This window comes from Crocuta crocuta, unplaced genomic scaffold, assembly GCF_008692635.1.
Source record: "Crocuta crocuta isolate KB4526 unplaced genomic scaffold, BGI_CrCroc_1.0 scaffold164, whole genome shotgun sequence".
NCBI lineage: Eukaryota > Metazoa > Chordata > Mammalia > Carnivora > Hyaenidae > Crocuta > Crocuta crocuta.
The window spans coordinates 2,188,330-2,201,717 of record NW_027530016.1 but is presented as its reverse complement, the minus strand read 5'-3'; the positions used below and the strand labels follow the sequence as shown (position 1 = coordinate 2,201,717).

Here is a 13,388-nt window from a genome sequence, read left to right as displayed (position 1 = left end):
CAGGGAAGACGGGACTCAGGACAGTAGATATTAACCAAACAGAATGGAAGTTAATTCAGTAGCAGAGCCGCCAAAGTCCATCAGTGCTAATCGACTTATTTTCCATAGTTGCTGATACCAAGAAATTTCAGTCCAACGAGAGAAACAGTTATCACTCTAAAATTCATTCGAATGGTAATTTGGGCATACATATTTCATCCGATACCAGGAGGTTAGAGATAAACAGAGAGAGTTAACCTACCTTCAACATACGTATTTCTCTTAGTGCTATTTTCTTAATGACAGGATCATCTTCGGATTCCACAAATTTTTTAATAGCTACCACTTGTCCGGAGGTTTTGTTTCTGCACTTGAATACAACCCCGTAGGACCCCTCTCCAATCTTGGCTAGTTTCTCATACTTTTCCATTATGGCTGAGGTGACTTAAGTTACTGTGTTGACCGCCTTGCAGCACAATGGTGCACCTGGAAAATCAGATGAGTCAGCTTCATCAAGTTATCAAGGACAATGTTCTCAGTCTTTGACATAAAACCAATTTACTCAGGATGCCAGAGATTTGTTTCCATCAATTAATTTTAAATACACCTAGGAAGATTTGACCATTCTTTTGGTAGTTTAGTTCAGTCTTAATGTGGCTCTTTGAGCTACTGGAAAGATTTCATATATGTCTTTATTTTAAATTTTTTATTAAAAAGTTTCTAACGTTTATCTATTTTTGAGAGAGAGAGAGAGAGCGCGAGCTTGAGTGGGAAAGGGCAGAGAGAGAGGGAGACACAGAAAAATTTGAAGCGGGCTCCAGGCTCCAAGCTGTCAGCACACAGCTGGGTGTGGGGCTCGAACTCAAAAACCATGAGATCATGACCTGCGCTGAAGTTAGATGCTCAATCCACTGAGCCACCCAGGTGCTCTGATTTTTTAAAGTTTTTTAAAATGTTATTTTTGAGAGAGAGAGAGAGAGAGAGAGAGATGTGGGGTGGGGCCAAAGAGAGATGGAGACAGAGGAACTGAAGTGGGCTCTGCACAGGCAGACAGCAGACAGCCCAATGCAGGACTCGAACTCATGAACTGTGAGATCATGATCTGAGCGGAAGTCGGACATTAACTGACTGAGCCACCCAGGCGCCCCAAAACTTCATATGTTTCTTATAACGGGTCTGCATTTACTTCAGTTGAATTGAGGAATTTGTGGAAAGGAATCTTATTTAGTCTATTTTCATGATCCTCAAGTAAGTGATTAAAATATGATGCTGTAAAATCCAGCTGAAGGAACAGTTTATACTCTTGAATACATTGTTTCTCTTTTCTCTGCTCACCCATTTGACTAGAGGGCTAGGAAGAACTGAGAAGAGACATGGTACAAAGTGCTAGACTTCCACCTGGTGGACAGAGGAAAGAGCAGAGGTGGACTGTTAAATAAAGCAGCCATTAAAAACAGTGACAAAATCTTTCCAGCTCTTAGCTTTTATATGTATGAAGGAAGAGATCCTTAAATTCTTAGCTCCCAAAGAAAATAAGAAGCAGAAAAAAGAAGACAGATCTCTCTGATTTTTCATGAATGCTTTCATTTCCATAATGATTTCCATGGAAATATTTAATTTGTTGGCCCTGCAGCACCCATTTGTGAATTTTGTGGTGACTGGATTATGTGTTAAGTAAAAATAAGGCCACCATAACTAAGTAATTTAGTGTAGGAATTAAAAGTGTAAAAATTCACCTAAGTCTCAAAAATCCCACCCCACTTTATCCAGCAGAATCTTAATATAATCTAATAGTGATAAGAGCTGGCACTTAAATAACAGTGTCCTAAGAAAATTACATATACTTTGCACAGCCATTCTATGAAGTAAGTGCTATTTTTACTCGATTATATGGATGAGAAAACTGAGGCAACGTGAAGCTAGAACGCTGAATTAGATAGAACCCAGGGGGTCACACTCTAGAGATCAAGTTCAATGACGAGGCTATGCCACCTCTCGGTTAATTCAAAAGCATGCACAGTTTGGAGAACCATCTTATCCAGGTCTTAGTATTAATACACTGTCAAGTAAAAGAGGTGACCACTTTTTCGATTTCTCATGTCAAATGAGTATTCTTTCTTTCTTTCTTTCTTTCTTTCTTTCTTTCTTTCTTTCTTTCTTTCTTTCTTTCTTTCTCTTTCTTTCTTTCTTTCTCTCTCTTTCTTTCTTTCTTTCTTTCTTTCTTTCTTTCTTTCTTTCTTTCTTTCTTTTCTTTCTTTCTCTCTCTCTCTCTTTTTCTTTCTTTCTTTCACTTCACTAACATCTTTTCCACCCACAGATNAATGAGTATTCTTTCTTTCTATCTTTCTTTCTTTCTTTCTTTCTTTCTTTCTTTCTTTCTTTCTTTCTTTTTCTTTCTTTCTTTCTTTCTCTCTCTTTCTTTCTTTCTTTCTTTCTTTCTTTCTTTCTTTCTTTCTTTCTTTCTTTCTTTCTTTTCTTTCTTTCTCTCTCTCTCTCTTTTTCTTTCTTTCTTTCACTTCACTAACATCTTTTCCACCCACAGATGTCTCAGTGGAGAAAGAAATCATCTCCTCTCACTCATCACCATAGAAATACACACCTGGGGAAATGTTTACCTGGGGAAATGACTATTACTGAACTATTTTACAATGCTTTAACTTTTTTGGTAGATTCTATTGTCTTTCTTCTTAAAGGGAGAAAACTGAAGCATACACACTTAAATAACACATGGAAAATTCATCACCGATTATGTTCTGAAAACTCTATCAGTTATACTGTATTTTAATATAGATATTATTATCTAAAATATGCTCAGATATAGCATGCATAGATTTGTTCTTTAGCCTAGTTATAGGTGACAGAAAAGAAAACAGTAGAAACTAGGAATTTGCTTTGGAAAGTTATTAGTATAGATCTTTGTGGATTTGTGAACTTAACCTACTTGATAAGCCCTATGGTTACTAGAAGAAAATACGAATACGCCAAAAAGCTTACATATGATGGTTTAAGTCTATGTATTATGTTATTTCCCACTAGTCACATATTTTGATCTATTGATCTATGATTTATTTTTCTAACTGGTTCGATAATGATTGAGCTCTCAGACTAATATTTAGATTTCTCAGTCACATCAACCAAACTTCTGAATATGATGAAATAAAACACCAAAAAAAACCCCAAAAAAACCAACCCAGTACTTTACCTGGTGACCTCCAAATGGTAGGTGCTTTTTTTTTTTTTTTAATGTTTTATTTATTTCTAGGAGGGAGAGAGAGAGAGACAGCGTGAGCAGGGGAGAGTCAGAGAGAGAGGGAGACACAGAATCCGAAGACAGGCTCCAGGCTCCGAGCTGGCTGTCAGCGCAGAGCCCGACGCGGGGCTCGAACCCACGAACCGCGAGATCATGACCTAAGTGAAAGTCGGACGCTTAACCGACTAAGCCACCCAGGCGCCCCAATGGTATGTGCTTTCTAAAGTGCTTCTGTGTTCCTGGAGGATAGGTCTGAGCATGCGGACAGGAGTTAGACCGCAACAGGAACTTCCTCAAGGGATTTATGGTTTTAATTCCAGCTTCCTAGGACTCTACCAGAGTTTTAAGAAGCAGTAAGTTCTAATCTCTTATCTGAGGCGCAGCCCAACTATCTGTTTGATGACTATCTCTACACAAACAGAATCGTTTCAAAATCGGTGTGTTCTAAACCAAACGCCTCCTTCCTCATCCTCTACCCTTACCCAAAGTTCACACACCTGCTCCACATTATACCTAAATGGTTTGTAAAGATGTATTTGGTGGGGAACTTTGAGGTAGCTAAGGGTGGGGATGGCTGCCTAACTCTAATCTCGTCACGTGTCTTTCACAAAGCTGTAGAAAGCAACCAGAACAATAAAACCACATAACTGTCGGGGCGCCTGAGTGGCTCCGTCGGTTAAGTATCTGACTCTGGATTTTGGCTCAGGTCATGATCTCGCAGTTTGTGAGTTCGAGCCCTGCATCTGGCTCTGTGCTGACAGTGAAGAGCCTGCCTGGAATTCTGTCTCTCTCTCTCTCTCTCTGCCCCTACTCCACCTGCTCTCTCTCTCTCTCAAAATAAACTTTAAAACTTAAAAAAAAAAAAACAAAAAACCCACACATAAATAAAATGCTTCCAACATAACAGGAAAGACAAGAGGAATTTAAGAACTGAAGTAGAAAAGTAAACTCCAAATTCTGGAAGAGATAGTTCTCAGGGTCCCACTAGAAGCCTTTGCAGAGAATGAATGCGGGAATGCGGTGGGGTTTGGACAAGCTGTAAAGGAAAGAGAAGAGGAAATGAAGGGCCTGGGAGAGACTTAAAATCGTCCCTTCCCTGCCCCACAAAGAGAAAATACATCACAAGTGCAAAAATACTGACGGTGTCTAGGTGGATCAGAGCAGTCACCAGAGGAAAGGGACTTAAAAGTTACGGATGTTGAGAAGGCATCAGTCAGTGTGACACTACTGGGGAAGAGAAGGGCAAGAGTGAAGGGAGAGGCTTCTCCAATCTCTGTCAGAGACTGAAGAGTGAAGGGTAAAAGAAGCAGGAGGGAAAATTTGTGCCCCTGCAAGACAAAAGAGAACCCTAAAACTGATGGGCGTGCAAATCTTCTCTTCACCACTAATTAAAAAAAAAAACTGCTACTCATTAAAGAAAGTGCTACTCAGTAAAGAAGTGCACTTTGGTACAGTGACAGAGAGGACTCTCTTGACCTACGATTGCTGTCAACTATTACAAGCCAAAACTTGCCCAGGAAATCAAATAGAGGAAAGTGGTCTCCATACAAACGTACTCTGGGAAGAAAACAGAAATGAGAATGGAACATTTCAGCTGATGAAAATCATGTCCAAAATACCTAACAATGAAGTTAACTAACTAAATACCTCACTAATGAAGAAAACTAACACAACACTCCAAACTAATTTAAATATCTCCAAACATTCATCTGGAGCTATGAAGAGCCACTTTGAATCAGAAATTCAAATAAGACCAGAAGTGAACAACAACAACAACAACAAAAAGACAGTTGACTGAACTCAGGAAAGAAAGACAAGAAAAAGAAAATCATCTCAGAAATAAAGGCTAAAGAACAAGACGGCAATCAGAGAATAGATCCCAACGAAAACTTAATAAGGAACATTTAAAAAAGAACAACAATCAAGAAAAAGTAAAAGAGTTTAGAGAGAAAGTGCTTGAAATGGAAGACAGGAAAAGATGACCCAACACATGTAATTAGAGTCTCTGAAGAAGAAAACAAAGTGGTGGAACAGAACGAATAGCTGAAAGTATAATCCATGAAAGTTTTCTGGCCCCGAAATAAGATCAGAGTACACATACTGAAAGGGCCCGTCAGGTAGTTGGGAAAACTGAATCTGAACAATCGACTCAGACATATTTGAAGAAAAGTATCAAAGCAAGTACTCTCATAGCCTGTAGGGATAAGAGAATGAGAGTGACATCAGCCTTGTCTAGAGAACACAGGGCAACAGCGGCCTTTGCAAGAGATTCAAGAGAAGAAACTGAAAGCCAAGGATTTTACACTCAAACAAGCTGTCCTTCAAGTAGCAAACTCATAGATAAACAGTTTAAAATACGCAAGCCCTCCAGGAACATTGTATTCACGAGCCCTCTCAAAGGATCTACAAGAAGATAACTTTCACCCAGCCAAGAGCTGACTGGGAAAACTTCAGGAAGAGATTTGTGGTGAGCATTTAATATATTTAACTGACAACTAAAGTAAAGGTGGGGACAGGGGTGGGAGAAAAATATACAAAAGTTAGAAGTGCTGACAATGTAGAGGTAATGCAATTAAAGATATGTCTAAAAAATGGGAAGGGAAAGAAGAAAGCAGAATAAATTGATAACTGAATAGATCGGAGTAAAATACACCATTAAAAACAGACAAACCAGGGGCACCTGGGTGACTCAGTCAATTAAGCATCTGACTCTTGATTTTGGCTCAGCTCATGATCTCACGGTTTGTGAGTTCGAGCCCTGCATCGGGCTCCACGCTGTCAGCATGTCGGGTGTCAGACTTCTTCGGAAGTCTCTCTCTCTGCCCCTCCGACACATGAGCATTCTCTCTCTCTCTCAAAATAAATAAATAAACTTGAAAAAAAACCCAGACAAACCAGAGAATAAAAGGTTAAATAAGAAAACGGACTGAAAGCATTAAAAAAAAAAACATACCCAAAGAAGTCTAAGAAAATCAAACACAATACATAGAGAAAGAACACAGGGTTAACATTATACATGTAAAAATTATAATATAAAACAATATGATAGGGTAGAGACTGATATCAGTTATATCAATAAATATGTGTGGGCCTAACTCATTCATTAAATGAAAAAGATTTCAATTTGGCTCACAAAGCTAGATTCAACTATAAGCTATATGCAAGAGATACATCTAAGACAAAGTGATTCAGAAGGGTTAAAAATAAGAAGACAAACAAAGATATTCAGGACAAATGGAAATATTAAAAAAGGAGATTTATGACAAGATAGAATTAAAGCTATATGAAGCACTAAGTAGAACAGAAGAGGGGCAGTTTTTAATCCTTAAAGCCACGATTCACAATAAAGATACAACAGCCCCCAAATAACATAGCAATCACTGTTATAAAGCAGAAGCTTTATTTAGGACATGTAAGGAGACTTGCATTAATCATGACACTGAAACACACCACTCTCAGGAAAAGGCAAGGCCAATGGAAACACACACACACACACACACACACACACACACACACACACAAACGTAACTATGCAGAAGACCTAAACAATATAACCAATAAGGTAGATCTTTGAGAGATATATTGAATTTTATACTCTGATAATGTAAAATCTTCTTCTCAAGCACATATCATAAAGTTCCCAAGACTAGAAGTATTATAAAAACATTCTGAGCACAAACTATCAAACTAAAAATTAATACAATTTTTAAAAGATACATATATAATAAAAAAAGACCTACCTAGAAACTTTAAAAGCCTTCAATTAAAGGCCTATTGGGTAAAGGGGGAAATACAAACTGAAGTAATGGAACTGAAAAAAAATAATGAAAACACTACATATCAAAATCAATGGGATACATTTAAAGCAGGGGTTCTCGACTGGGGGTGATTTTGGCCCTCAGAGGAATTTTTCAATGTCTGGGGACATTTTTGATTGTTATAGTCTGTAGAGGCCAGGGATGCTGCTAAATATTTATCCCAGGATGGAGCCCCACAAGAAAGAATGATCTATCCAAAATGTTCACAGTGCTATGGTTGAGACACCCTGACATATAGAAATTGAAAGAAGAAAAATCCAGGGATCAAAACAATATAGAAGAAAAGATAAAAGAGTAAAAATAATAAGTAAATGCAGTAATCTAAAAAAGAACTACAAAATAGACCAACACAAAGCACAAGAAACAATATCATTGAAGCAGAAATTAATAGAGAATACAGAAATAATAGATCTAATTAATAAACCCAAATCCTAGTTCCTTGAAAAAAAAAATAAACCTATAACTAGCATATTCAAGAAAAAGGGGAGAAAGAACGAATATACACAATAAGAAATAACAGGAGGTAATAAACCAAAACAGAACAATTTTTTAAAAAATCATGAGTCTACTCTGCAGGCATCTATATCTTTATTTATTTTTAAATGTTTATTTTTGAGAGAGAAAGGGAGGGGGGAGGGGCAGAGAGAGAGGGAGACACAGAATCGGAAGCAGGCTCCAGGCTCTGAGCTGGATGTCAGCACAGAGCCCGATGTGGGGCTCGAACCCACGAACCGCGAGATCACGACCTGAGCAGAAGTCGGACACTTAACCGCCTGAGCCACCCAGGCGCCCCATGCAGGTGTCTATAAAGATGTATTTAAAAACTTAGATGAAATGGATAATTTTCTAGAAAAACAAGAGTTTATGAAAATTTACCTGTTTAAGGTTGAGAATTTAAAGCGGTTTCTGTATAAGAAATAAAGCTTATATTTTAAAAATCCCCCCAAAAGGCACCGGGGGTCAGACTTCGACTACTGCGGGGTGAAGGGGTTGGTGAATTCTCTTCCTAAAACACAAGACCAGGGGAAATTGTCAAAACAACTGAAATGACAACCCAAACCAACGCATACCAATTTGGGGGCTCTGGAAAGCAACCAAAGGCAAAAAACGCAAATGGAGAAGTATTTACTCACGATGAGTTAGAACTCGCCTTAAGAACAGTGCGAGTCGGGGGCTTCCCGCCTGGGCTGCTGCCCCGCCTCCTCTGCCCTCACCCCTCCGCTCAGCAGGTGCAGCGCGGCTACTGCGCACTGGCCACGAGCCGGAAGCCTCACTCCAAGAGAAGGTGTGCTGGAGAGGCCCCAGCCTGTGACGGGTCGAAACCCTGTGGCTGTGCTGCCAGGAAAACCCTTACAAATTCAGCAGGCAACGAATGGGGGAAAGCCCCACAGCTCTGCAAACCCTAGGACGCAGTTCCGGCTGGAGCGAGCTGCGGCCTGGCCAACAATTTATGGGAAGGTCGTGGAAGCGGAAGGCCGTAGAAGGGCCAGGCTGGCTTTCCGCTTACCTCTGGCTGACAGGGAAGCGCTGAGGCCGGCGGAGGGAAGACCTGATAAGGTCTTGGGGGACATGAACGCCGAGGCAGATTTGAGGGCTGATTGACTAAAATAATTAAAACACGGAACGCAGACACCAACCGTCACACAGTCGGAAGGAGGTAGATTCTGGAATACAGGCAGGTTGCAAACGCAAAAACCAACCCGCAAAAAAAACCCTCAGGGGAGAAAACTGGAATCCAGCCTTGATGTATTATCTAAAATGTCCAGTTTTCAATGAAAACATTACGAGAGAGGCTAAGCAAAAGGAAAGTGTTCCTGATACTCAAGGAGGGAGAAAAAGTCAACAAAAGCAACAAAAATGGATTCCCAATAGACTCTTCGTGGGGGATAGAAATGGACAAGATGAGCCTAAGATTGGTGTGGAAACTCACAGGACCCAGAACAGCCAAAGCAACTGCAATAAAAAGAAACTTGGGAGACTTACAACATCTGACTTTAAATTTTACCATAAAGTTATAGTAAATGAAAAGAATATGGCATTGGCATAAAGACAGACATACGTTATCAGTGAAACAGAATAGAGAGTCAAGAAGTGGCCCTTTTCTTTAGTGTCAATTGATTCTCGCAAAGATGCCATGGCAATTCAATGAAAAAAGAATATTGTTTTCAACAAATGATGCTAGGACAGTTAGTGTACATAAGTAATAAATAAAAACAAAAAAATGTAAAGACCTCACACATATACCAAAATTAACTCAAAATGCATCACAGATCAAAATGCAGGAGCTAAAACTGTACAACATCTAGCAAAAAGATAAGAGAAAAATCTTTGTGGCCTTAAGTTAGGCAAAGATTTCTAAGATATGACACCACAAGCATGATGCATAAAAGAAAAAAATGGTAAGATGGAATTCATCAAAATTAAAATCTTTTGCTTTTCAAAAAAACTGACCCATTGAGAAAATGAAGAGAGCCAGAGACTGAAGAAAACAATAGTTAAGGCATTTGTATCCACGGGGCACCTGGGTGGCTCCGTCGGTTGAGTGTCTGACTTCAGCTCAGGTCACGATCTCACGGTCTGTGGGCTTGAGGTCCCAATGGACCTTTCCCACAATGCTCCTCTGATTCCTCCCCAGACATTGTCAGATCTGTCTCTGTTTATGCCACTGCTGGGGAGGTCTGACCCTGAAATCCTCATCTTTGGAATTCAACTCAAATGTCCTTTCCCTTAGCCTTCCCCAATCCCCAAAAGCAGACTCTCTCTGCACACATACTGTGTTCGTGACTTTCCCACTCCTTTTTTTACGCATTATTCTTTACACCTGACTGCATTCTTAGCCCATTGGCTGGCACGTGGCAGGCGCTCAACCGATTGGAGTCTCTCCGTCATTTTATTCTCTAACGTTTCCACTAAATATGTGAAATGACATTCTCTTTTAAGCAAAGGAAATAATCGCGTTTTGGTTTTAAGATAGTATCTGGGCAGGAAATCAAGATTAAGCAGTGATATAGCTATTGCCAGGGAATAGATGAAATTGGTTGAAACTATTTTTCATAGTCATTAGTGACCTTCAACTGAATATATTCAACTGAATATGTATATTCTATATACATATATATCTTATATGTATATATGTATGTGTATCCTATATACATATACATGTATATATACATATATATATCTTGACTATATATATCTTGAAGCCTCCTGACTTCAAAATTTACCAAATATCTGTTAAATTCATGAAGTTCTGTGTACAAAGGCAAAAACAGATATAGACTTGGGCCCACTGGCAAATACAGAAAGATAAGATACTTGAGTGGATCATTAAATTCTTCGAAAGTTTTCTATTTAATTTCCTTAGTCTTAAGGAAGGGGTGCACATAGGAACAGAGGAAACACTGGGAGGCAGATCGTTNGCAAAATTAAGAAACGGGGGAGTAATGGGGTGAAAAAAATACTAGTTTTCTAAGGTTTCTAAGAAACTGGTGAAAGCGGTGGCGTCAGGAATGAGGGGGAAAGGAGACCTTTTCAAGACCAGGCCAGCCGAGCTGGATTCTGCAGGCTTCAAGTCACAACGTGCCATGTTGTTATTACGGTTTCCAGTGCAACCAAGCCTGCAGTATTCCTCTTTGATAAAACGGATCGCGAAGGTGGGCTACAAAACCCACCTACATCCGTCTTAGGAACACAATCCTGAATTACAGAACCTCAGAAGTACACACACCTGTTAATAAACTTGTCTTGGTGACAGTACAGACTAATTGAAAGCAATCCCCAGGAAACCAGAAGTCCATATAGTTTATATGACCCAAGAAACTAATTTTGTTTTTTTTTTTTTAAACCCTATATTTCATATGTACGCATGTCTGGAAGCTTGGCATAGATAGTCCTCTTTATTTCCAGGTCTCTAAAGAGGCCTCGACCCTTCAATGGCAGCCCAGCTTCCAGGCCACACANNCGGAGTCCGGACGCAGCAGGGGCTTCGGCTCGGACCCCGATGGGGCCCTGAAGAAGGCGCTCCGGACACATTTAAACCACTTTCCCAGCAACACTGTGATTGTACGAGTCCTGTTCCTCTCCGAGTCCGCAAGAGCACTAAAATTAAGCACACGTAAACGTTGAAATGAGGCCGTTTCCTCGCCAAGGCAGAGCTCTTAAGTTTGTCAGGTCCTCTGTTATTAGTAATTTTCAGTCCTGCTTTTATTGTCCAAATAGCTTTTCGGCAAACTTCTGGAGGCTTTTCCGAGACAAGCAGCTATTAGCTGTGGTGCACTTTGCTGCCAGTTTCATAACTCAGCAAGCACGGTAGTAGTATGTGGGGCTGATTCAGGAGACCAATTTGCCACCCAGTGGGGAAGCAAGTCAGGCAAATAATGTGATGAACACTGGACAATATCATTTTTGCCAAAGCTTACCCTTCTTGTTTCCAAATATGAACTTAAAATTGTTAATGAGCACATACATACTTTAGCATCAACAAAATGCTCCCCATCATGCCGGAATTAGGTTGGCCTTATTTCCCCTTCTTCTTTCGCGTCACTCTGCTCCCTTTTTCTCATCTTGTTCTCCGTTGCCTTCATTTGCTTAGAAAACAAAGCCAGAAATAACCTTTATCTCCTTTCTCCTTCAAGACCAAGCCTACTCCCAGAGAACTCCCATCTACCCATTTCTGCCTTCATCATGCTATGGAAAATTTTCTCAATAAGGACACAGGTGATCGCCTATGCACAAACCCAGCGGCCCGTTTTCATGGTCATGTGTTTGATCTATGAAGTTCCTGAAACTCTGGACTACTAGAGTAGCTCCTTTCTCATCCGGAAGCCCTCCATCATCAGGCCCAACCTTGCTTTCTAGCTTCATGCCCCCGTTGCTGTGCTCCAGGCGCCCTACACTCAGCTGCATTTATCATCACGGTTCCACCACTGGTCCCAGCACCTGCATTCAAGGTCTAGCCTACAGCTGACTACCCGTTTCTCCTGTACTTGATAAACTCTTCATCCATCAACAACCTGGATTACATATAACTTTCTACATAAAGGCTTTCCTTTTCCCAAATCAGAATTTGGTGCAGCCTTTGTACCTTTCTTTACATTTATTGGTTTTCATCCAAATGAGGTCCTTGAACCTTGGAAATGATGCCTTTTCCATCTGTTAGTACCTGGATACACTGAAAGTGATCAGTAGAAGTTGGTTAAATAATCGACTATCTCACACACACAGTCTTTGCAACGACTTTTGACTAGACTTACTTAATACACTTTAGTTGTAAAGTTATGCAAATAAAATATTCTAGTAACAAAACACTCTGAATAAAGAAAATGCTTTTGGCAAAGAAACAGTAAATTAAGGCAGGTTAATTTCTCTTGTTGCAAGACATAGTGAAAATCAGGATTTGGAATCCAACTCCTGGAGAAATAAATCTAACTTCCTGGGGGGAAGATGCTTCTGTGTATTTGAGGGCAGTGGATATGTACACTGCTTGTATTCTGTGTAATCCATACTTAGTAAAGAGTATACACTTTGAACCAAGTGGCCTGGGTTTAAATCCTCGCTCTACCACTTATTAGCTTTATTCTTAGGCAAGTTATTTAAGATGTATGTGCCTCTCGGTTTCATTTGTGAAATGGCATGAACAATACCCTAGCCACAGGGCTGTTGTGGCACTCCAGTGGTAGAATCTATATAAAGCATGTAGGATAGTCACCTGGCACACAGCACTGGGCGCTTACCATATTCCCTCAAGTCATACTCTAGCACTTACCTATTATTTTGTATAGCACACATTTTCATCTCTAATAATGGTGAAACCCACTGTCCTTTATTCCTGGATCTCTTCTGAAATCAGAGGCACACTTGCAAGCTGAATGATGGCAACAGGCCTGTGAAACAACCAGTCTCATTTCAACACTAATATCTAAAAAACTAGCTAACAAGATAGCTTGTTCAATGAAGATGAAATACATTGTTTCCAACATCTAGGTGAATGGCTCTTTTCCTTTTGAGTGAATAAAGATCCTTAATCTGAATCTACTAGGTAGAGCTACAAAGTTGCATTTTTAAGGGTCATCAGATTATTCTGAGGCATGTGATCCTTGGATCATCTTCAGAAAACTGGTTTAAATTCAAGTCGATCAGTGTTTCCCACACAGGGGCTGCACATCTGAAAAATCTGTACAATTTTATAAAAAGATTATGTCACTGGGCCTCACCCCCAGGGAGTGATTCCAGGGGTCCATATTTTTAAAAAGCCCGAGTAGCATACAAACCAGCTGCACTTCTGGAAATAATTCTAAGTGTTTGACAATTAAATATGATGGTTGACTTTTTTTTTTTTTTTT

The 13,388-nt window shown here is 39.8% G+C and overlaps 1 protein-coding gene and 1 long non-coding RNA gene across 6 annotated transcripts in view; both read right to left on the bottom strand.

Annotated features, from left to right (window-relative positions):
• Positions 1 to 8,243, bottom strand: part of CDKL4 (cyclin dependent kinase like 4) — a 45,762-nt gene extending 37,519 nt beyond the window's left edge. For 2 of the 5 annotated variants that reach the window (XM_077764236.1, XM_077764235.1), the window contains exons 1-2: positions 8,181 to 8,240; positions 242 to 465 (exon numbers count right to left, since the gene is read on the bottom strand). In XM_077764236.1, the coding sequence (XP_077620362.1) occupies positions 242 to 409 (168 nt within the window). In that variant the 5' untranslated portion in view covers positions 410 to 465; positions 8,181 to 8,240. Of the gene's footprint in view, positions 1 to 241; positions 466 to 8,180 lie in introns of all 5 variants that reach the window. The other 3 variants (XM_077764237.1, XM_077764233.1, XM_077764234.1) reach the window with 3 other exon arrangements.
• A 2,842-nt stretch (positions 8,244 to 11,085) lies between these two features.
• Positions 11,086 to 12,196, bottom strand: LOC144231692 (uncharacterized). Its single transcript, XR_013335147.1, has 3 exons — positions 12,131 to 12,196; positions 11,517 to 11,633; positions 11,086 to 11,145 (listed from the first exon to the last, which is right to left on the bottom strand). It is a non-coding gene; the product is annotated as an uncharacterized LOC144231692 (long non-coding RNA).
• Positions 12,197 to 13,388: the final 1,192 nt, after the last annotated feature.